At 41.8% G+C, this 22,309-nt stretch overlaps 2 protein-coding genes across 5 annotated transcripts; one reads left to right on the plus strand and one right to left on the minus strand.

The window, feature by feature from the left end:
* Positions 1–1,787: 1,787 nt before the first annotated feature.
* Positions 1,788–6,521, minus strand: hmgb3a (high mobility group box 3a). The gene is made up of 5 exons (XM_076972594.1): positions 6,366–6,521; positions 4,002–4,208; positions 3,645–3,781; positions 3,154–3,328; positions 1,788–3,032 (listed from the first exon to the last, which is right to left on the minus strand). The coding sequence occupies exons 2-5, from the start codon at positions 4,149–4,151 to the stop codon at positions 2,832–2,834; spliced, it is 663 nt and encodes a 220-aa protein (XP_076828709.1). The 5' UTR covers positions 4,152–4,208; positions 6,366–6,521; the 3' UTR covers positions 1,788–2,831.
* Positions 6,522–10,078: 3,557 nt separating this feature from the next.
* cd99l2 (CD99 molecule-like 2) lies at positions 10,079–21,770 on the plus strand. 4 transcript variants are annotated; one of them, XM_076972463.1, is made up of 12 exons: positions 10,079–10,630; positions 13,092–13,148; positions 13,247–13,300; positions 13,473–13,562; positions 16,621–16,728; positions 17,510–17,587; positions 18,389–18,448; positions 18,885–18,956; positions 19,120–19,173; positions 19,261–19,380; positions 19,465–19,530; positions 19,664–21,770. In XM_076972463.1, exons 1-12 carry the CDS (start codon positions 10,573–10,575, stop codon positions 19,723–19,725), a joined length of 879 nt encoding a protein of 292 aa, XP_076828578.1. In that variant the 5' UTR covers positions 10,079–10,572; the 3' UTR covers positions 19,726–21,770. The 4 variants fall into 4 exon arrangements, with proteins under 4 accessions (XP_076828578.1, XP_076828579.1, XP_076828580.1 ...); XM_076972464.1 differs by lacking the exon at positions 18,389–18,448 and having other exon boundaries at positions 10,080–10,630; XM_076972465.1 differs by lacking the exon at positions 16,621–16,728 and having other exon boundaries at positions 10,085–10,630.
* Positions 21,771–22,309: the final 539 nt, after the last annotated feature.

Genomic DNA, 22,309 nt, shown 5'->3' on the forward strand with positions numbered 1-22,309 from the left:
TTCACTCACAGGTGTCCCTGTACTCTGGTGATGTGACAATAAATCTGATCTGATTTGATTTGATTTGAATAGATTGAATTATTCACACAAAGAGTTCTGCTTTCGGTGCAAGATACAGAGTGCCCTGATATGGGTACACAACAGCTTAAGATCCCTGATGAGTGTGAGGTATCCTTGTATATAAGATCTTCTGTGAGTTGATATATCTCTACAGATTCTTCAGCTGAAGTATACATTCTCTAATGCTTGCAAAGTAAATTTCAATGACGTGTACCTGTTTATGAAACTCCGAGCCTGGGGGGTACTCCACTCCATACATAATTACTTTTCATGTTTTAAAATGCATCTTTGTCAAACAGTTGTCAGTTCCACTTAGGTGTGTAGTTTCAATTGAACAATTCAGTTAGAACAGTTGCACTTGTGGAACATGATTAAATTACTGTAAGTCAAATGTTAGAAAACATGATTTTCAAGACATGTCAATAGAGTTCAGCAGTTTTGAAGAGGCTAGTAAATGATAATTTAAAAATACACTGTAGAATTCTGCAATGATGTGGGAAAAAAACAAGATGTCACACTATTATTTAATAACATCCAGCCTCGAAAGGCTTAATGTCTCTAATATAGATACATACTTTCAATATTTTGAATCCTTTAATACACACAAACAGCCGTATCAAGTTTACATGTCCTTGTTACATTATATTGCGCAGGGTGCAATAATATCATATGCAATATGTTCTAGGCAACATGCAATATTTTTACATTTTTACTGTACATGTATTTTCTGTTTGTCCATGCTGTCTAGTATGTCTGCCTGTTGTTTTACATGCACTTGTGTTTAATTTATTTGCACATGGGAGCCAGAGAATCTCTTTCAGCTATGCCCTCCAGTCCTTGTTGTGTAGTCTGAATGACAATAAAATTCAATTTGATAAGTTAGGCCCAGGAAGTCCATAAATTGTCCTTAAATCTAGCAAAGTAAAATTTGCAATCGCTAGTAATTGTGTATATTAATTATGTATTATTCTGTATAAATTGTTAAATATGCAAAACTCAACAAACCATCAGCTGTGCTATATTAGAGAGATCAAATGAAAGTGAAATCTTTCCTTCATTTCACAGTCATTTCTTTACTGAACAGTAATGAGGTCTGTGATTTAAGAAGGTGCTTTAAGTAACTTAAGACTAGATAATGCTACTGACTTTGAAATCTCCATTGTGTCCCTCTCTAAATCCTTAATCCAGACTAGCTCAATCCAATTTAAATCTTTAGAAAACACCCAGACACAAACAAGATCCAGATAGCAGGAAGACAATCATAGCACAGAGATAATCTAAGGACTCCCTAAAATGGACTTTCCTTTTTAATTAGATTAGATACTTAGACATCGCCTTGGCCATGAACCCCCAATACACTCAAGCAGACATACAATTAACTATATATTTCCACCATGCCTGCAAGAGTTTGGCACGCCCTCATACTGAGCGTAAATAGCAGTGGTGCAAGGACACTTGCTGGTATAACAACAGGGTTGTTCTCTTTATGGACAGAAATCTGTAGAAGCTTACATGCAGTTTGTTTGACAGGTTGTAATTCTAAATCTTTTCACGAACATGAACACATTATTGTTGCAAATCTGCCAGTGTAATGAGTTCTAGCCAATATAATCAACCAGTAAAATTCTTACATAATTGCAGTGCCTTGTATCAGACCTCGACAACTGTTTCTAAACGCTTAGTTATTTGGTGATGTTTAACAAGAATACAGAAGAAAAAACACATGATTATAAAAAATGGAGTCTGTTTAATTTCAAATGTAGCATTCTAAACATATAAAAAGAAAATCTTAGATACAGACGTAAGTACAGATTTATCGTCAACAGTTGCATTTGTTGCCTTCAGTTCAAGAGAACACAAGGTTCACACAACAGTTAATATTAAAAATGCACTTCGACACAGAACACAAAACATCTAAATAAAATCATCCGCATAGATGTTGCTCTGTCCTGTGCTCATTACCCAGGAGGCCGTGGGGCGAGAGCTAACTGTAGTGTGTCAAAGAGCACTTTCTAAATATTCCCTCATCTGCACCAGAGCGGCCGGGTGTTAACAGGACTCACCCTTCTGTACAGACCCAAGCCCCATTTCACAGTTTCTCGATTAATGGTTTACGCTTAGGGTTGGAGAAAGGAAAGTCTGGGGGTAGGTCCTCACAAAAGGGGATCTTCGAACAGGGACTAAAATCTGTGTGACATGTCCTAACCCAGGTGCAGCATGGAGGCACCAATGACACTTTGATACATACAACACTGAGCAATAATAACAAATCAAAATCTAGTGAATCATATACAGTTACAGTTACATACCCATGAAATAAAACGAAAATTCATAATGCATGAATTGATACGAAAAACAAACAAAAAAAATCATAATGCTTTTATATGCAGCGGTGTTACCACTTGGGTAAATGGTTTGATATAGCTAATAAATGGAAGCGAAGGGTGGTCAGGAAGACACTGGGTTGTCATTGTGACACGCACACACAAACACACACACACACACACACACACACACACACACACACACACACACACACACATGGGTACGTGCGTGCAAAAATGGAGGTAGGAAGCTGCATCTGTAAAGTTCACACTCACAGTAACTGTCCTTTCCTCAGAAACACCACGAAGCACTTGACCATTCGAAATCATAAGTGTCGCGCCACAGACCACCAGTGAGTTCCCGCCGCACTTCAACCAGATAGAAATTTCAATAATAATAATAGTTATAATAACAATGATAGTAGCTTAAACACTAAAAAATGGAGTCTATTCGTCATCGTCCTCCTCGTCATCATCGTCTTCGTCTTCTTCATCTTCGTCATCATCGTCCTCTTCATCCATACTGCTCTTCATCATTGGTTTAGGGGCCATTCCCATCATGCCCATACCTGCCCCCATGCCCATACCCATACCCATGCCCATACCCATGCCACCAGCCTTCCCCTTTGACTTGTAATCAGCAATGTCCTGTAAACAGAAAATGTAATTGTGTTATAATATAACGCAAAATGTAACTGCTTCATAACCACCTCATCATTAAAGATGGACACTGGATGGCATTTGAGAGCACAGCAGCATCAGATGTTACCTGTTGGTATTTGTCCTTTAACTTGTTGGCTTTCATCAGATAAGGCTGTTTGTTGGCATCTGTGAGGCTGTTCCACATCTCCCCAAGTTTCTTGGCTACCTCTCCAATACCCAAGTTAGGATACTGGTCCTTGATTTTGGGACGATGCTCAGAGCAAAAGATGAAGAAGCCAGACCTACGACATTTGAAAACACAATCGATTTGTTACTAACTGAAATCTGGCAAAACTGTATTTACAAAATTCAGTGGTGCATTTGCTTATTTAAACAAAACAAAGTCCGGTCATAGAGCTAATAGTCCTGTCATAGAGCTAATAGTGCTGTTATAGTCTAGTAGTTCTGTCATAGTACAATAGTTCCGTCACACTACAATAGTCCTGTCAAAAGTGTTAATAGTGGTGTTGTAGTCCAATAGTCCTGAAATACTCCCAATAGTCCTGAAATACTCCAATAGTCCTGAAATACTCCAATAGTCCTGTTCTGCTCACTCACAGTGGTCTTTTGGGTGCATTGGGGTCCTTCTTTTTGCCTCTCTTTCCAGGCATGTAGTGCATCATCTCCTGATCATACCGCAGTTTGTCTTGCTTGGCCATGTCTTCAAACCGAGATCTCTCCTTCCCTGACAGCTCCTACCGAAAGAAAGCTGAAAGAATCTGCCCATACTATGAATAATCAAACAACACATACACAGTACTGTACACGCCAGAGCAAACAAGCTGAGTTAAATGTACACTGTCTCACATTTGACTGGACATACCAGTAACAGAAAACCAAAACCATGAAATCAAACATTTAGTCCACATCTAAAACGTTAACTTAAATTATGATGAAAAATAATGACCAACTAACCTTCCACCGCCCAGAGCACTTTTTGGAGAATTCCGCAAAGTTCACAGGAATCCCAGGGCTCTTCATCTTGTGCTCTTCTCTGCACATCTGCACGAAGTACGCGTAAGCGGACATCTTGCCCTTCGGTTTCCTGGGGTCTCCTTTAGCCATTCTAGTTGCAATTGTGATGCCGGTGTCCACACGTCTTTACTGACTGCGCCTTTTAATCTAGAGGGTGTAAACACTGACTTTATACATCAGAGGAATAGCCATGGATATAAAACACACTTGTGTTCACGTGCTAAAAGCTTAAGTAGCAGAACACTGAGATAAGAGAGGAGATCCTATTAAAATTCTCTATTGAGGTGATGCTTGTCAGGACCAAAGCTCATTTTGCAGAAGAATGGGCAAGAAGACCCTCCCTTATTACATGGGATGTGAACTGATTTTTAATGAGTAACTGTAGCTAAGTGCCCTATAGTGGAAAACCCTCATTAAAACCACATATACTGTGTGTGTGTGTATATATATATATATATAATGACAATTAGTAAAGATGATGTGAAATGATTTATATATATATATATATATATATATATATATATATATATATATATATATATATATATATATATATATATATATATATAAATCATTTCACATCATCTTTACTAATTGTCATTATATATAATTATGGGTACTATGGCATTTATACTTTTTTTTTGTGACTGTTTGTGCCATAAAGATAAATACCTACAGAAAATTGGATATATTTTATATCCCCGCCATGTTCTTTTGTCGTCACCGCCCCAAAATAATTAGCGCGTTGCTTTGTGTTGTTTTTCATTACCCAAACTTCGCTTGCGTTGACGGACGCGTGCTCGCCGTAACCTGCTGCCTTCCCACTGAACATACACTCAGCGTAGGGCAGAAATGACACGACGGTATAGCAAGTTTGTGTGGGGGGGAAAAACCCAGAAAGGTCATCCCCACGAATTATTCATCTTCCATTTTGTGAATTGCCTCTTCATGAGAGAGACTAGTCTTTATTTTTGCCAGTCGTTAACGTATTTTTGTATACCACTTTGTTTCCATTACCAGTTCACGCCGGCAGAAATGTTTCGCTGCCAGTACCAATATAGTGTATAGCAGTATTGGGAGCTGCTGGCTTGTACAGAGCACAGAGGAGCTCGCTGTTTGCGACAGCTCCCCATTCATTAAAATGGCCTCTACAGGGGGAGCTGAAAGGCACAGCGCTAACAAAGCATCACACACACCCCCTTAGATTTCAAAGGCGATTTCGAGGCGAATTAGATATCTTATTGTGAGAAAAACAAGCTTATTCAGTTAACCGAACGCTGCTTATTTTTGTTCTCGGCGTATCTATGTGCTGTCATTTTGTATTTTAACGTTGTTAACTGTTTTGTAAAGTTGGAGCCCTAGCTGTCGCTTGGTGCATCGCCGCCTGTAACAAAGGCTATGCGCCAGCCATTTCCAGTGCGAGTCTCTCTATCAAATCTGTCAAGTTCGAAAAGCCAGTAATACACAGAATATCGCTGTGTTTCTAAAATAGAGAAATAGTGATAGTGATTTCAAGGCGAAAGCGAATGGAATGAATATTTTTACCTCGAAAACAAACGTTTCTGTCTAAAAATCCCGAGTCCTGACTGTGCGTAGTAACTGCTTCTTGTCAATGGTTTAAATCACCAGCCATTTTAATACAGGGCAAGCATGAGAATTTGACTACGAAGAGAAAAATATGGAAAACCATGTTTCTAGCCGTTATACCATATTTTCTTTTAGATGTTTAATAGAGAGCAAAGAGTTAAGTGTAAAACGAAATATTTTCAACAGAGATCGTATCATTATTAAGAGATGGCATCGAAATCTGTTTGTATTGGAAGGGCAGAGTGAGTCGCAGATAGGACATAGCCAGCCATATTCAGTGTTAAGGCACAGCAGCGATGGGTGTAAGGAATCAAACACACATTTTAACAACTTTTCAACACTCTAATTTAGTGGAAAATATAATCATTGTGCAGATAATACGACACTATTTAATTAGCCATTTTACATAGCCGAGCACATTATAGAAAACACAATTAATATATTTTACATGTTTATACAGAATTCCGCTATTAAGTTACAGGCAGTATTGATAATGTTTCTAGAAAATGTATATTTTATGCTAACATAAAATCGATACATATAATTTTCTATATCTCGTTTTATATCAATAAATACAGATATCGTAAATATCTAATAATTATCTAAAGACTACAAAATAGCCCCATACATAGTGTTTAAATTACTTGGGTCTATAACCAGAATAGTGTGTCAGTTTATACACATGAGGCATTTTAAAGCTTGGTCAATTGGTCATACCTGTGTTGTTGAGTTGCCTGAAGTCTCTTCTCTCCGTCTTCCCTTCTCTCTCCTCAACCTACGCGCTGAGCCTCGCGCTAGCTTGATACGAGACCGGCCTGATTGGTTAGCAGCCTCGTCGGTTCAAAACAACCTCCAATGCTGCCGATTGGGCTGTAGGTTACGCACATCCCGCACTTCTCTCCCCAGATTGGTCCTAGCGTGGGCCTTGGTATGCCCACCCCTTTCGTCAAGAGATGTTAAAAAATCTTACTGCAGGTTTTAACAGAAAAACAAAAACAGCAACAACAAAAATGCGATGAATACAATAAGCCCGAGACAGGAGACGCATTTTTGTTATATATTGCTCTTAAATAATTGCGGCTGTTGCCGTTGTAGATAGCTGTTTTGCTATTGCTTTGTTTAGTATGGTTTATCCTTCTAATGAACTTTAAATACACTAAAAGCTACATGCATTGTTAAAGCCAGGTTGTAGGCTTAAGTGTTACAAATTTTGGCTTCAATTCCCATGTCTTACCATCTTACCATCTATGCGGTCTGACTAAAAACCTGTGTGCACTGCATGAACACTTATTTGAAAAATGTGTCAGGGGACCCCACTGTCAGGGACATCCCAAACTTGTCAGTTTTTTAAATGAAGCTAAGGCAATAAATAAAGTGGATTCCCTAGATCCATATAGATTCACACCTAACATGAAATGTGTCGTATTTTGGTAAATAAAAAAGATAGCAGTCTTCAGAGCAAAATCTTCTCAAACGCACAGCTACAGATACAAGATCATGGGTCAGATGGTTTGTAACAGCAATAGTAAGTTATTTGTCATTTAAAAGTGTATAGTCAGTAATTTTCTTCCTCATCTATAGATTTCTGTGGACCTGCCTGATACACATTTGCATTTAGATAACCTATAAGGAACTCAGCCTCTTTTCATTTTGCTTATTTCTGAGATTTTGCATGTTCTAGCATGCTAGTGTCATCTCTTTAAGTGTTTACAGTTATCCAGCTATGGATAAACTAGCGTAGGCTATGGCATCTCGTGTTCCAGATCAAGACTGACTAGCTGCTCTCCTGCTGGGTGGGGAATCTCCCCTAGCCTCCCCAGTGGTGATGGGGCACTGTTAAAGACTCAGGTGACAGCTTGGGGTACATTAAGAAGACTGTGGAAGATTACACATCATCACACGTGGTCAATCCCCACAGAGCGTACCTTTCATTTAAAATGATTCGGAGAAAGGAGACAAGGCAAATAAACAATGACTTAGGTCTACTATGTATACCTGCATCAAACCTGATGCATTTTCCTATTTCACCCTGCATTCACAAGTTTTCAGTGTTGTGAAATGTTACTTTTTTTCCAATCAGCATTGTTTCATTTACCTTTCAAAAAGCCTACTGCTGTTTTGCTATTGGAAATCTTATCGGTTCAGTGCAATAATTTTCACATTTTAGAATTTTAAACCTAATGAATATATTGTGTTGGAAAGATCCATGTTTAAGAAGTGTTTGTCCTGCTGTCTACATTGAATGAGACACTATTAATAAGAGGTGCATAAAAGAACATCAGAGTGAGTAAATTGACACATGTTAAGACCGGCATGTGAGGGTTATTGTTCACTAAAATGATCCATTTGTGAATTATGAGTAAACCCCAATGGAAAGGGCTCAATCGCAATTGTAGAGGCCCTGGTCCCCCAACCCCTCCTGTGCTCCACAGGCCTCAGTGCAATTACAACCCCCCCACCACCACCACCACCACCACCACCCCTTTTATAAAGAACATTTCCTTTATATATGCTACATATATTAAGCACCATATAACATTTTTTTTTTGCGATCAAAAGTATAAGCCAAGATGTTTATTTTCATCAGCTACAGAAGCATTCAATATCTGGAAACAAGATGAATGTCTTACAAAGAGTGACAGCAGAACTCCCTAATGTCTCTACACAGTGCCCTTGTACTCCCTCCACACTAATCATGTAATGTAGGTCATGGTAACCACAGTTCATTAAATCCCTTCATTTGGAATACACTATCATGCAGATGACATACATTTTTCTTCTCCTGACAGCTGGGCAATGTAGTAAATTTGTTTCCTCGTGTGGCTTGCAAACAAAGGATCTGTACCATTAACTCTATATTTCGTATACAAAATGAATATATGGTTGGTGTTGGCTTGCTATAGCTACTATTTACCTCAGGATAAGTACAATTAGCTAAGTAGGTGAAGTGTAACCAGCTCATTTTGCTTTATACAGCTGATCTGGAATCTGATCTGTCTACTCTGTCCAATGTCCTGGCCAGCACAAGTGTTGTGAGGTGCTCACTTTCCCTCCAGCCTCTTCCTGGAGCCACACTCTCAACACAACTGCTCCCCAACAGTCAGCTCAGCCTCCTGGTCTGACACTGTCTCTTTTTTATGCACCTGGTACATGGTGAGCCAGACCTGATGAACCACCACAGACCAACACCGCATACGAATCTGACTTTCACCAATTCTTTCTCTGGCCACCAGAGGTTCCCCTTATTAGATCACTAATCCCATCTTCTTACACACTGAAATCACTATCACTTTTTTCAATTGCCCATCTTCCTATTTAAACCCTCCAGTCTCTTAAATCATTGCCAACTATTCCTGGTGAAACTGAGCTTTTACTCTGCCTGTTTTTGCCTATAGTGTTTTTTTGTTTTGTTTTTTTTTTTAACTCTGCCAGCATCCTCCTCCTGAGTCCTGAGTGTTACACCGATACGCTGCTTCACCCACATGTTCTTCCATGATGTAGAAGCCCTTGAAGATGAACATCGGAACAGCTGGACTGAACCCAGTGTCAGAGCAGGATGCTACCAGAACAAAGGGGCAGGTGATGGTCCCAATGATAAAGTGTCTGGTTGAAGCAATCCACACAAACTTTAGCCCCTCAGCCTATTAGACACAGGAATGACATGACTACACAGTAGTGATTCTCGATAGGCTGATTTTGGTGCCGTCTGCAGAGCAAGGCTCCTCCGTAGACCATTCCTGCTAATGATGTGGCCTACCTGGCAATGGTTCTTGATTTTGATTTGACATGCACTCTGTCTGTGTAAGTTTTTCTTGTGCTCTCTCTCCCTCTCTCTCTCTCTCTCTCTCTCTCACACACACACATACACACTCGTTCTCAATAATAAAATTATTTCCAGGATATTGTAATTAGCAGACACCAGGGAGCCCCTATTAAAATACTGGAAACTTCAAGAACTTCAGGGAGAGATGGGATGTATGGAATGTTACATTTAAAATCAGTACAGTCCAAAGAGAGGCACACACAGTTCTCACTGTGCTGTTCTCCACTCACAAATCAAGTGCCTGGTGCCACCATTGTTTTTTTAAAAAGGAGAGACATATTCTTACTGATTGATTTGGTTGTGCTGACTGATGGGTTTGGGTTCCCTGTTGCCTTTGACATGCTTTCTGAGGGCTTGGACAAGGTCATCTGTAAAGCTGATGTGAACAATACATCTACTAAGAGTCATACATTATTATTGTTATTTTTTGATTGATTAATATTTCCATTTATTTGCAGCTCTCAAAAAATCAACCAGTCAAATCAACCAGTCAAATCTTCCAGTCAACTTCCTTCACAGTGATGAACCGTTAAACTCCACGTCCAATATGAAGTTACCCCCGAACCGAACATTTTCATTCCCTGTGGTTCGGCATCTCCCGTAAAATGGCCGTATTTCTCGTCTAGTCTACTTTGCTAGGAACAAGGGCGATTAGAATTCATCTAGTGTTCTTGAAACTGCATTTGGAGCACGGCAAATCACCCAGCATTTCAAAGACCGTTAAATATCACCGACAATTTTTTTAAAATACCAAATTTCCCTTGCTGTTGTCTGTCCCGAATTAATAAAATAGGCCGACAATTATATCACTTGTCTTGCTAATCTTTCTCCATAACCATACTGGAACTGGTGAAGAAAAGGAACCGCCCTGCCGCTGTAACGTGAGTCCCTACGCTGGAGTCTCGCCGCCTCATTCGCACTGCAGATTTTGTAGCAGCGGTTCAGTCGCTACTGTCGCACCGTCTCCGACATCAAAGTGGGCCTGTAACCAGAAAACATTTACACCACCGTTGGGCCGGAGGTTCGAGTACTTACAAATACCGTCGATAAATAAATTTCAACTATTTGTGTCATCGCAAGCCACACATTTGGACTTGAACCATGCGGGGACTTCGGCTGTGGACTCTCCTGGCGGTCTTTTCTCTGGTGGCAGTGAAAGGTAAGCGCTCGCCCCTCTTTGTTGAATCTCCGTGTCATGCCTAGGTAATGATTTTTCTCTCCCGACCGGCATTTTCATAGTGCAATTTCTGTATGCGTTAACGGTTATGGGTTTCATATTTGAAATATCCGATAAACTCACGCCCGTCTATTACTTGCTAACAGGCTTGCATGGTTAAAATATTACAGTATTGTGTTCAGAATAAGCGCTGTATCTGTTCCGTTATTCATGTCAAATGAGAATTTTGGTTCCTTTGGCCACTTATGTTTTTTCCTGTGGTTTATGTGAGATTAATATAGGCGAAAATGCGAAAATAATCATTTATTTTTAGGCCTAATTTGCCTATGTTTGAGACGTATGCGGTCTGAACATTCAGTATACTGATAAGGACGATTGTGGCACGTGGCGCTCATAGACATCACCCCTCTCTAAATGGGTGACAGTGCTGATTTATCTTCCTCACAATGCAGTCTGACTCACAGCTTTCAAGTAATCATCCGTATTAAGACTGATAATCTACAACTGATAATGGGCAAAAACCTGCTAAGAATTGTATAAGAATGTAGTATAGACTCTATAACGTGTATATGAAGGAAGAATAAGATTTGTTTTTTGCATTTAAAAAATATTTATAAACCATCGTCCTGTTGCTGTTAATCAGATGCTTTGATTTTGTAAAATTGTTGGGGTTGGGGATAATGACAAGGGTTCCAGCTAGTCTTCACCACGGTCCAGCACCACCCAGGTGGAGACCAAGCACAGATGCTAAACGAGAGTGTCTGCTAGGGGAGTCTGAGCCCAGGTACATCTTGGGTGCGGAGTTTTTTTGGAGACTGCGGAATATGGGGAGATACCATCTTTTTTTTGGCAAGGGTAGGGGTTCTGCACCTGGGTTTTCGCAAGGACATAGTTTACCTGTCAGTGGTGTTTTCCATAGCTGCAGCTATGGTGAAGTGATGCTCTATTAAAACTGTAACATTTTTGGGAGTGAGCGAGTGACATTTGTCTAATAGGTTAGTGAGCGAATGACATTTGTCTAATAAGGTTCATGCTAATGTCGGCGCCGTATGGAGATGTGGCAATGGTGCTCCCCCCCTTTTTGGGAACTGGTGTACCCACCAAAAAAACCGCTTCAGCTAAAGGAGTAGAGCAGTTGGAGCCGGTGTGGAGACTCGGTTGGACTGGCACACACCCCTCCCCGTGTCCTTCAGCCACACCCTCTGTTGTGCATGTTATTAGATCCATGCTTGTGGCCACGTGCTTAACTTTCTTGCACCGAATAACTGATTATTTATGCATGACCAAGTACTCACCAACTGTGTTGTCTGGTTTCAGGTTTATTTTGCCACTATGAGACCCTGTGAGTTAATTATTAGTCTGTTGTGTGATAACAAGAGTGTGTTCTGATCTAAGCGTGCTCTTGAGTTTACACAGACGGCTCTCCATTCAGGAATACATTGGTGTATCTTCACTCTGGTATACGTAACTGGATTCTCTTCCCTCCACATATCTGGTGCATAGTCTGAAATAGAAACACAACCAGAACTACATGTAACCATGTCTTTGAATGCTGACTTTAGACGTAAGCTCATAAAACCTGAGGTAAAGTTGACCTGCAGTACTACTAGTGGATAAAGTACTGTCTAAATGCTGGGGGGATTGGTTTTTATGGTTCAACCTAGGAGACGAGCTACATCACGTGAGTTTAGTCATGTGACGCAGTGGTATTATGCTGACTTGACTGGAGGTGGTGTAGGGGGTGGCTGGTGTTTTACTGCTGTTACTAATCCTGGCAAGCACCGCACAGGCCTATGTCCAGATTAAATAGCTACAGAGAGAGAAAGGAGGGAGAGAGAGACAGAGAGGGAGAGAGAAAGGGATCCTAGATCGTTGACCCTAAAATACACAGAGGAAATACAGTTAAACACAAATTTTTCATATTCTGTCTGTAGCAGTATGAGACGCCACACAAATTTAATCATATGGGAGTGTGTTTGTGCACAGACCATACTTACAGTTGATAGCTGTGGTGTAAGGGTCTGATACTGAACAAGGGGAACAACATTTGTCAAGTCAAGTGAAGTCAAGTCAGCTTTATTTTTATAGCACATTTAAAAGATTTAAAAGACATCCAGTGTCGACCAAAGTGCTGAACAAAAATTAGAGTTGCATATAAGAGTGTGTGGAAAAGTTTGGTCTGGACTTTGGGCTGGCTTGCAGTAGAAAGTTGGACCATGATGTCAAAGACATGAGCAGGACTTAGAAATCCCACAAGCTGTTCAATCCATCAGAATAACACATAGGGGGAAAATGCCATTCTTGTGAATAATGTGAATACAAAAGGTTTTATTGTTCTTCTTTACCATCACAGCCGAAGACCCAAAGTCCTGTTGCCATTTTTCCTGACATAATGGACAGACTGGAATGTGTGTAATGATTTGATTCTTCTTCTTGGTTCCAGGTCTGGGGCAGGACTTAAACCTGTCGGACGCTTTGGATGATGACCTAGTACCCACGCGTAAGTAAAACCCAACACAGCATGCCTCCAGGTCCGTTGAGGTCTGCTCATGAATGTTTTTTACAGTAATATAACGCCTAGCTGTCTTGTTTCCTCAGCAACACCAAAGACAAAACCAAAAGAGCCCGCAGGAGGGCCAGGAGCAAGCAAAGGTTACATCTCTTCAACCAATTATTTTAGCAATAAGTGCTTTGCTAGAATTATTATTTAAATTACAAATTCCTCATACCAGAGAACTCTGAAAAGCCAAGCAGTTAGCTTAACAGCTAAGCAGAAAAGCTACCCAGATGATTGACAAACTAGGCTGGGTGTTATGCTCCTCAGATTTGGACCTTGCAGACATGCTGGATGATGAACCCACCCCAAAGCCTCCGGTCCTGCCAAAAGACCCGGTCAAGCCCAAGCCCAAACCAGGTGAGAGAGCCATCGATTTGAACACTCACGTCACATCAATTTGACGGAACTGCAGACTGCCCTGCTGACAGACTTGCTCAGGGTTTCCAGTGTATTGTGCTTCTCTTTTACGCTCGTGCAAACTTGTGAGACAGATGCTGAAGCACTTATAGGAATCACTTAAGAGTGCTCCAAGCAGCAGGCATCCCTGATCTCACAAACAGAACCTGAAAGCCTGTATGTGGCTTACGGTCAAAGTTCGCTCTGTCCCACCGAGAATAATGATTTTTTGTGGCCTTAGATTGGCAATGCTTACGTACCCCAGCATTACACTTAAATTTTTTTTTTTTTAATGATTTCAAGCAATTAAAGTATTCTTACACCAAACCCTCAATACAGCTCTAGTGCAGGGGTGGCCAACCCGCCAGAGACCTAGAGCCATTTTTTGTACTGTGTAACGGCAAAGAGCCACATCATGCATTGGCGAGTGTAAGTTGTTGAGGGGGGGGGGTAAGTTGTTTAAGGGGCGAGTGTAAGTTGTCGAGCGGGGGTAAGTTGTCGAGCGGGGGGAGGGGGGGTGTAAGTTGTGTAAGGGGCGAGTGTAAGTTGTCGAGCGGGGGGGGGGGGGGTGTTAAATTATTAGCTGTGAAGACAGTCAAATGCGTGTTTTCCACTACGGCGATTTTAAAAGTATTAGCGGCTCGCTAGGCTTGTAAACAAACCGCGCACCACGAAAATGTAGCAGTGTGTCGCAATGCTTACGTACCCCAGCATTACACTTAAATTTTTTTTTTTTATGATTTCAAGCAATTAAAGTATTCTTACACCAAACCCTCAATACAGCTCTAGTGCAGGGGTGGCCAACCCGCCAGAGACCTAGAGCCATTTTTTGTACTGTGTAACGGCAAAGAGCCACATCATGCATTGGCGAGTGTAAGTTGTTGGGGGGGGGTGTAAGTTGTGTAAGGGGCGAGTGTAAGTTGTCGAGCGGGGGGGGGTGTTAAATTATTAGCTGTGAAGACAGTCAAATGCGTGTTTTCCACTACGGCGATTTTAAAAGTATTAGCGGCTCGCTAGGCTTGTAAACAAACCGCGCACCATGAAAATGTAGCAGTGTGTCGCAATGCTTACGTACCCCAGCATTACACTTAATTTTTTTTTTTTTTATGATTTCAAGCAATTAAAGTATTCTTACACCAAACCCTCAATACAGCTCTAGTGCAGGGGTGGCCAACCCGCCAGAGACCTAGAGCCATTTTTTGTACTGTGTAACGGCAAAGAGCCACATCATGCATTGGCGAGTGTAAGTTGTTGGGGGGGGGTGTAAGTTGTGTAAGGGGCGAGTGTAAGTTGTCGAGCGGGGGGGGGGGGTGGCGAGTGTAAGTTGACGAGCGAGGGGGGGGGGGGGGGTGTTAAATTATTAGCTGTGAAGACAGTCAAATGCGTGTTTTCCACTACGGCGATTTTAAAAGTATTAGCGGCTCGCTAGGCTTGTAAACAAACCGCGCACCACGAAAATGTAGCAGTGTGTCGCCCCGTTAGTGCAGGTGAGCCTGCGGACCGGCTGGGGAGCCGCACGAAACCAGGCAAAGAGCCGCATGCGGCTCGCGAGCCGCGGGTTGGCCACCCCTGCTCTAGTGCATGCTGTATGGATTTATTTTATAAACACTATAGTAAATGGTTTGTTCTTAATTAAGGGGCATTGCAAATAATGGGCTCAAAAGCACTGCATTATCCAGCCAGGACTAAGTCTGTGTAGTCTGGGGAAATGCATCTGTGCTTTCTATGACCAGTTGGTAGGCAGTGGGTATAAAAAATCACCATTTTGTAAGTTTGAAAACCTACGCTAGGGCTGTTTAATTGTAAATTGTCTGTTAATCTTTTTTTGCAGTGTTTGTTTCCAAATAGAGAGTGGTATCCAGAGAGTGGTACTGCATACACAAACCCTAACTGACCACTTTTTTTCTATCGTTTGCTGAGAGCACGTTGACCAATTTCAGAGGCCCCTGAGAAATGCCCTGTGGGGGTTTTTTAAATCAATACAGACATTTGAGGAATTTAAATTTCTTAAATAATGCAGGCCAGCCTTTAATCATGTCCCATTAAGGGTTTCACAGAGCATTTAATATATTGGCCATGATATTTTTGTCACTGGTGATGGGAATAAATTGAAGGGAACCGGCAGTTATGACTCCAGTCATTCCCCGTGAGAGCTGTTCAAAAGAACATGGCTCCTGGTTCTGTGGGAAGGTAAATAATAATCTAGGATAACAAATGGGTAAGATTTGGATCAGATTCAAACTTAGACATTCTACCAGTATAATTACATTTCACATGTGTGGAATAGGTTTATCAGCACTAAATTACTTCTATTTTCAGTGATCTGCATTGGAATCATTACACAATGTGAAGCCATATTGCTTTACGGAAGATCCTTTGTGCCGAGGTGTTGGCGTCGTGAATTTTTTCGTGCTCCACCACGTAATCTCCACGAACGATCAGAAAATAAAGTTTGGTTTTTCTAATTTCGCTGCTTTGCTCGTGCTAACACAGCTCCCTCTCTTCATTCACTCCTAGCTCGCTCGACCACGGCGCCTCCTTCCTTTGTCTTGCTCTCGCGTTAAGCCGGAAGCGCCGACCCCGAATGGTGTGTTTGAACAGCAACCGACAAACCGCACTCGTTCTGCCTTTAAGGGACTTAACACCACAACATCTCTTGTGACAGGACGATTCTCCCTATTCACACGGGGAGTTGAGTGTGTTTAGAGCAGTCAAGGGAAATTGAGGCACAGCGATAAGTTTGACTCGGTCCCCTTGGGTCTTACCAGAGAGCCGTTGTTTAGAACCAGACCGTCTGCCAACGTAACACCGCCGTCGTAAACAGCACTCTTTTTGCAATGCTTTTGCGTACTTGCGTTACTGAAACACAAGTTTGCCCAAAACTAGCCCTGCTTCTGCTCTAAGGATATCCTCTCTTATTTCTCACATCGGTCATCCCCGTAGCAACATGCGTGTGTTTGTGTGTGCGCGTGTGTTTGTGTGTTTTTAACGTTACTAACACGCTAGCCTTTACTGACAGAGGAGACCCGCTCTGAACTCTTTGCTGCCACTGTGCGGCCGGGGTTGTTGCCACGCACAACTGCCCACCCCCTCCGAACCTCTGCCCCTCCCCGCAAGACCCCGGCTGGTGTGTAATGTATCGCCTGACACTCTTGATAGAGCTGCTCATTGTCCCATAGTCTGTATGCATTTATGTGTCAGGATAGATTTAAAGCACAAGGTAAAGGTGTGCCCTTTTAATAATAATTATAATTATAAGCTGCTTTATTGTAGCGAGTATCGTGGCTCGCAGGGCACCAATCTCTTTTATGCTTTAAATTTACCACATAGAGGTGGTCTTTCGACGTGAGTCCTCTCATCTCGAAAACCGATGGAAAGACTTCCATCGTCAGCCACCATGTTTGTGTCCGCCGAGGCCTGCTCGGTGTACGTCGTGCACATAACGCCATTGCATTTACCATCTGCGATTACATGTTGCATTTCAGCACGTAGCCACAGAAGGCCATGTCACTGTGTACATCAGGACTGTAAGGTCGCCTACTGTAGCATCTCCTTAATTTCCACATTCTAAGTGCCTGGTCATCATGCCAGCTGCACTGGACCAAGTATATATGTACTGCTAAGCCATCTGTTCTGTCACGGTACAGTCTTTTATGTATAATCACATTATCATTACATTATATATAATGTATAATAGCATTGTGTAATTACAGCGATGTTTATTATTATAACAGTTATTATAATCATTAGTATGGAAGCAGAACGGACCATATTAGTCTCTTGTTATTGTCACCATTGTTCCACAGAAGTTCACAACCCTTCTTGTTAGTGAGAATCATTCAAATGCACACGGCGTATACCATCAATATCCACATCCGGGTAATATCTGTATAACATTTACCTCCTAGGTCCGGATGATTTTGACCTTAGCGATGCTTTGGAACCAAATGACATTGATGGCAAAGGAAAGGACTCTGGCAAAGGAGGTGGGTGTCACAGTTCTATAGCTGCATTACACCAAAGTGCTTATAAGTGTGTATAATGCCGCTTACATTTGATTGATCCATAATGGACAGACAGAATAGCCTAGTTGAGTTCCTAGAAGATTGTTACAGTTTTTATTCTCGTGTCCACTGCTGCTTTACAGAGCTGGAACTAAGTAGCCAGACCTGATGTAATGTCAAAACAGGTACATACAAACTGATATCCAAGCAGAAAGAGTCCAAACTGGAAGTTATGTTGAATACATTAAGATATTCTTAGTTCACTGAGAACATTGTCTTTCTGTGAACAAGTAGGCCAGTGGGGGTTTCCTTTTTGTTCTGTTGTACCCTTGGTCTAGTGCACTGTCTCTAATACTGTACCATGACCTAGTACCTTTTCCTCAGGTAAAATGCCACCCTAAGGGTGGACTGTTTTTGCCCTGCGTATTTCTGTAGGATGTGTAACATATGCCATCATGAGGCTTCATGTTTATCTGGAAAGACAACCCAGAGAATACATTTTACGTTTTTGGCGATAACCACGCTCAGAATGTTGAACAAGCAGCACAGCAAAAAGCTAAAGCAAGAGCCAGAGCCAAAGCTAAAGTTAAAGCTAAAGCTAGCTTGGTTGTTGCTAGAATTTATTACACAGTCATTTAGCAGATTCTCTGAGAGTGGCTAACAAACAGGACAAACAGTATTTAATAATCTGCCTAAACTAAGAGAAGCCTGCTTCTACATTTCTGTATGAAGATAATTGTAAAGATTAGAAGGGAACTATAAGGCCTCTCATGTTCCTGTCAGATAAAGGCATGGGAGGAGGAGGCCGAGGTGACAGCAGACCCAGTACCCACGATGGGAACGGTAGTAATGAACCCATAACTAACTGGGTGACTCTGACTAGCATGGGGATCAAATCTCTCTTTTGTGTCTTCTGTCTTTTCTTGCTTGTAATTCTGGAAGGAATACTAAATGATTTGAGAGTGCAAAGTCATATGGAATGCCAAACATCCTGGTACTAATTCAAGCACCTCTGTGTTCTGCTTGTGTTCCCTGCTCTTAATAACCCAGCATGATTGGTCTGGTTTTAACCACCAGATCTGCCACGGTATACCCTTTGGTAGATTTGGTCACCAGCTAACCTTTCTTGCTTTCTCTCAGGATCTCAGGCTATGACCTCTCTGGAGACCCTCAGCATTAAAGCTTCTGCATGGATGGACACATAAACGTAGACATGAGATGTAGACATGAGACAGCACTTTAGTTTCACTTACTAAGATCCTTCTTTTAACCCTCATAGGCAATGTGTTTACTGACGATGACCTGCTCGGCGTGGGGGAAGATGACAGTTACAAACCCGACAAAGGGAAAGGTAGTGTGTTTAGATGCTTTCACTTCTCAGCACCCTTAACCTTGGAGAAAAAGTAAAGCATAGGGAAGAAAACCCAGCATTTCCACTGTGTCCGTTCCTGTTGCAGTGACCTGTATTTTAGTGCCGTTTTTGGTATGATGGATGTGTACGAATGTCTCCACAGGTGGACGAGGAGGTGCAGGTGACGATTTAGGCCCTGCTGATGATGGTGATTATGGTAAGAATTACCCACCTCTTTCTGACTCCTCGACAGCTATTCCTTGAGCACGTTCCTGAGCTTGTGTTTAACACTCTCCACCATTAGACACCATGGCAGAGACTGGTACCATTGCCGGCATTGTGAGCGCTGTTGCCATGGCACTGGTGGGCGCAGTAAGCGGCTACATCTCGTACCAGAAGAAGAAACTGTGCTTCAGCATACAACGTAAGAGTGGCCGGCTAACCCTGCACCATTACCCCCCTCACCTCCCGACTGTCTCCAACATACCTCACTGTTATCTTCCTACAGAGAGTCTTAATGCCGATGTGGTCAAGGCAGAGAACCCAGAAGCTGTAGTGGCCCAAGAACCTCAAGGTAAATACATCAGCCAATGTCTTTTCTTCTAATCAATAACCTGACCTTCAGAAAGGCATTAGCGTCACACGTGAGGAACCTTTCTGGTCACGGATGAGATAAGCTTCGCTTTTTCATTCTTTCCTCCCTCCAGTTCAGCAAACCCTCCTCCAGCCCCCTAATGCCGAGCCTCCCACAGACGATAACGCTGTGTAAGCTGCATGGCCCCCTGTAGCCTGAAGAGGGGGGCAATGAGGAGTGGGGGGGGGGGAACACCATGTTTCCCAGCCTGCACCGGTTATCCCACAAATTTTTCAAGGAATCCGTTCAGCTTTGTCTCCTAACCAAAATTTCTGTAAATATCATATTTATTTTATTGTTCGCTTTCATCAACACTGATATGACTGTTTACAATGTTGTTCCTATGAAGATGGAAATTTGCAAAAATGAAGTTGATATGTGCTATCAAGATATCAAGAAGGATATGTATATTTTGTTTTACAAATGGTGAGAGACAAACGTAGCTCATACATTATTACAGCTGCCCTCATTCTGCAAACACACATACGTGTGGACATCACTGTGTCGCTAATGTGAATCATTAACCCAAAGCCAGTTAGTTTGACCTAATGTTGCAAATACAAGAACGTAACAAATCCGTATAAATTGTGTTGAAGTACTTCAGAAATCCACTTCCAAGAGGAAAAGCTTTACAGACTGGTTACTGAGGAAGGTGACTTTAAATAGTCCTCCCCCCTTTGCTAAATATTTATTACCTTTTTATGCGCTCCCTTTTTACATTTTAAAACATTTTTACATGATGTGTAAATATTGGCCCTGCTTTTACAGAGCGTTGTGAAGTGATTGTTGTAAATATGCAGGTTTTTGTGTACTAGAATCTTACTCGTTTCTAGAGAGGGTAGTGGGAGAGGAAAACAGACTGAGACTGACGTCGAACACCGACCTGTAGCTGCTCACGTTTTAATTTGCTTTCAGAAGTAATTAACAACTCAAACGGGCATACGTGTGTGAAAAGGTGATTGTGTTGATGAAGAAACTGTGTTGTTTTTTGTGTGTGTGTTTGATTATTGATACACCAGTCGTAGCAGTTCCTTGTTCCTGAGGAATAGGTGAATTTAATGTGATGAAGATGCCTAGGTATTCTTGTGAAAATAGGCCTAACACGTGAAATGAAATAGAATCTGAGGTCATTCTTACATGTTAGCTTCAACAACATATTACATTTTGTATTCCTTACTATGGAATTTGCCTTTTGGGGATTTTTAAAGACGTTGTGCTTGTACATTGTGTATTGCGTGTGTTCAACTTTGTATTCCAATAGTTGTATCAGTGTATCCTTATACACACTTGTAGCACTATATGTATGGAAATATTTGTTCTCCACTCTTTTTGCTTTAGTGGAATGGGGTTGTCTCAACTTATTCATATTAACAGTAGGAGCGTTTGGGGTTAGCGTTTTGTGTTTTTAATCCAATCTGTTACACCTTTGCAGTTTTGCTGTTGCCTTAGAGAATTTTTGGCTGTGTTCCAGTTTGCCTTTGGTCAAGTGGCTATGTTCCAGTTTGGTGTTTTGTCCCTTGTTTTCTCCCCAGTGAGAACATCCATAAGATTGATCAGTCTCTTTCCACTGAGCTGTGTGAGCAGTTCCCTTCTTAAGCTTGAGAACGTAACTATGAGGACCAAAGGGTTTTTTTTGTAGATGGGATAGCACATTTTGAAGAAGAGACAAAAAAAGTATTGGAACACAGCCTAAATTTGCCTTCCCAAGATTCCCCAGCTGTTTCCGTCACCTATCACCTCCCCTCTGTCACGCTCTGTTCTGATGCACCTTCGTTATCTTCATAGCCACTTACTGCTGGTGCTTCCCTTCCCTACGCCTTACTCCACACGGGAGAACACGGCAGAGTGAATACAGAGGGGAACACGTAGTACTCACTCCAAGCACCAATGGCTGCTTCAGGTGAATGTTCAAACCAGACTTATGTGGTCAAACTCTTGATAGGACAACACAGCATCTCAAAGGTGGAATTCATACAGCCAAACTATCGCCGGGTTCAACGCGAACCGTGTTTTAGACGAACATCCGGAACATCACCGTCTCCTCCAGGTTGCGGTTCACTCTTGAACGCTCCTGCTTGTCCTGTCAGAGTTCCCTTACATATCCATGGTTCCAGACGAATGAACAGAATGTCTACTGAATGTAACTTTTCACTGTTGCCATTTTCTTTGCTAGGTCGGCACAGTGACGTAGCATCTGCGGTGCTTCTTTTGACAGTGGTGCAGAACACCAAAGATTGAGCAACGAGGTGCGAGCTGTCGCATACGAGCTCTGCTAATGGGGCTGTAAACTGGTCCCTTTGCACATGCGTTTGGCATGCTTACTGTTAGGATGGAGATAGTTGACTGTTCTGATCAAGTTGGCTTGTAGCGACATTTTAAAATTCACAAATGCCTTGACCACTTACTCGCATTTTTAACCGTGAATTTAGAAGCAACATTTCAGAGTTGAATCATTTGACTGTTAAAACCACTTCCCCTGATTGGTGGATTCAGATGTCCATTGTAATTGTGGCTAAGTTTACGAACCGAGATACCGGTCACCTATCTCCTGAGGCGGAGGTTGCGTTTTGGCTGCGAGGAATTCTGGGGTCGCTGGTGTCATTATGGATGGGTCCTGCAACGCTCTTCACACAAGGGTGGAAACACAGATGCATGCTTTGGTTATCTAGCTGTAGACATTGACGTTTTTTCTTGCTTACTGGGTTGATGTACGAAGTTT

Source organism: Brachyhypopomus gauderio, chromosome 14 (genome assembly GCF_052324685.1).
Source record: "Brachyhypopomus gauderio isolate BG-103 chromosome 14, BGAUD_0.2, whole genome shotgun sequence".
Taxonomy (NCBI): Eukaryota; Metazoa; Chordata; class Actinopteri; order Gymnotiformes; family Hypopomidae; genus Brachyhypopomus; species Brachyhypopomus gauderio.

What these genes read in the sequence shown, in the direction of transcription:
- cd99l2 (XM_076972463.1), top strand. Translation starts at nt 10,573, where the DNA reads ATGCGGGGACTTCGGCTGTGGACTCTCCTGGCGGTCTTTTCTCTGGTG. An exon ending in CAAGCCCAAGCCCAAACCAG is followed by an intron (nt 13,563 to 16,620) that starts GTGAGAGAGCCA and finishes CTTTACTGACAG; the next exon opens with AGGAGACCCGCTCTGAACTC. An exon ending in AAAGGACTCTGGCAAAGGAG is followed by an intron (nt 17,588 to 18,388) that starts GTGGGTGTCACA and finishes TGTTCCTGTCAG; the next exon opens with ATAAAGGCATGGGAGGAGGA.
- hmgb3a (XM_076972594.1), bottom strand. Translation starts at nt 4,151, where the DNA reads ATGGCTAAAGGAGACCCCAGGAAACCGAAGGGCAAGATGTCCGCTTAC. An exon ending in AATGCACCCAAAAGACCACT is followed by an intron (nt 3,329 to 3,644) that starts GTGAGTGAGCAG and finishes CAAATGTCGTAG; the next exon opens with GTCTGGCTTCTTCATCTTTT. An exon ending in TAAAGGACAAATACCAACAG is followed by an intron (nt 3,033 to 3,153) that starts GTAACATCTGAT and finishes TTCTGTTTACAG; the next exon opens with GACATTGCTGATTACAAGTC.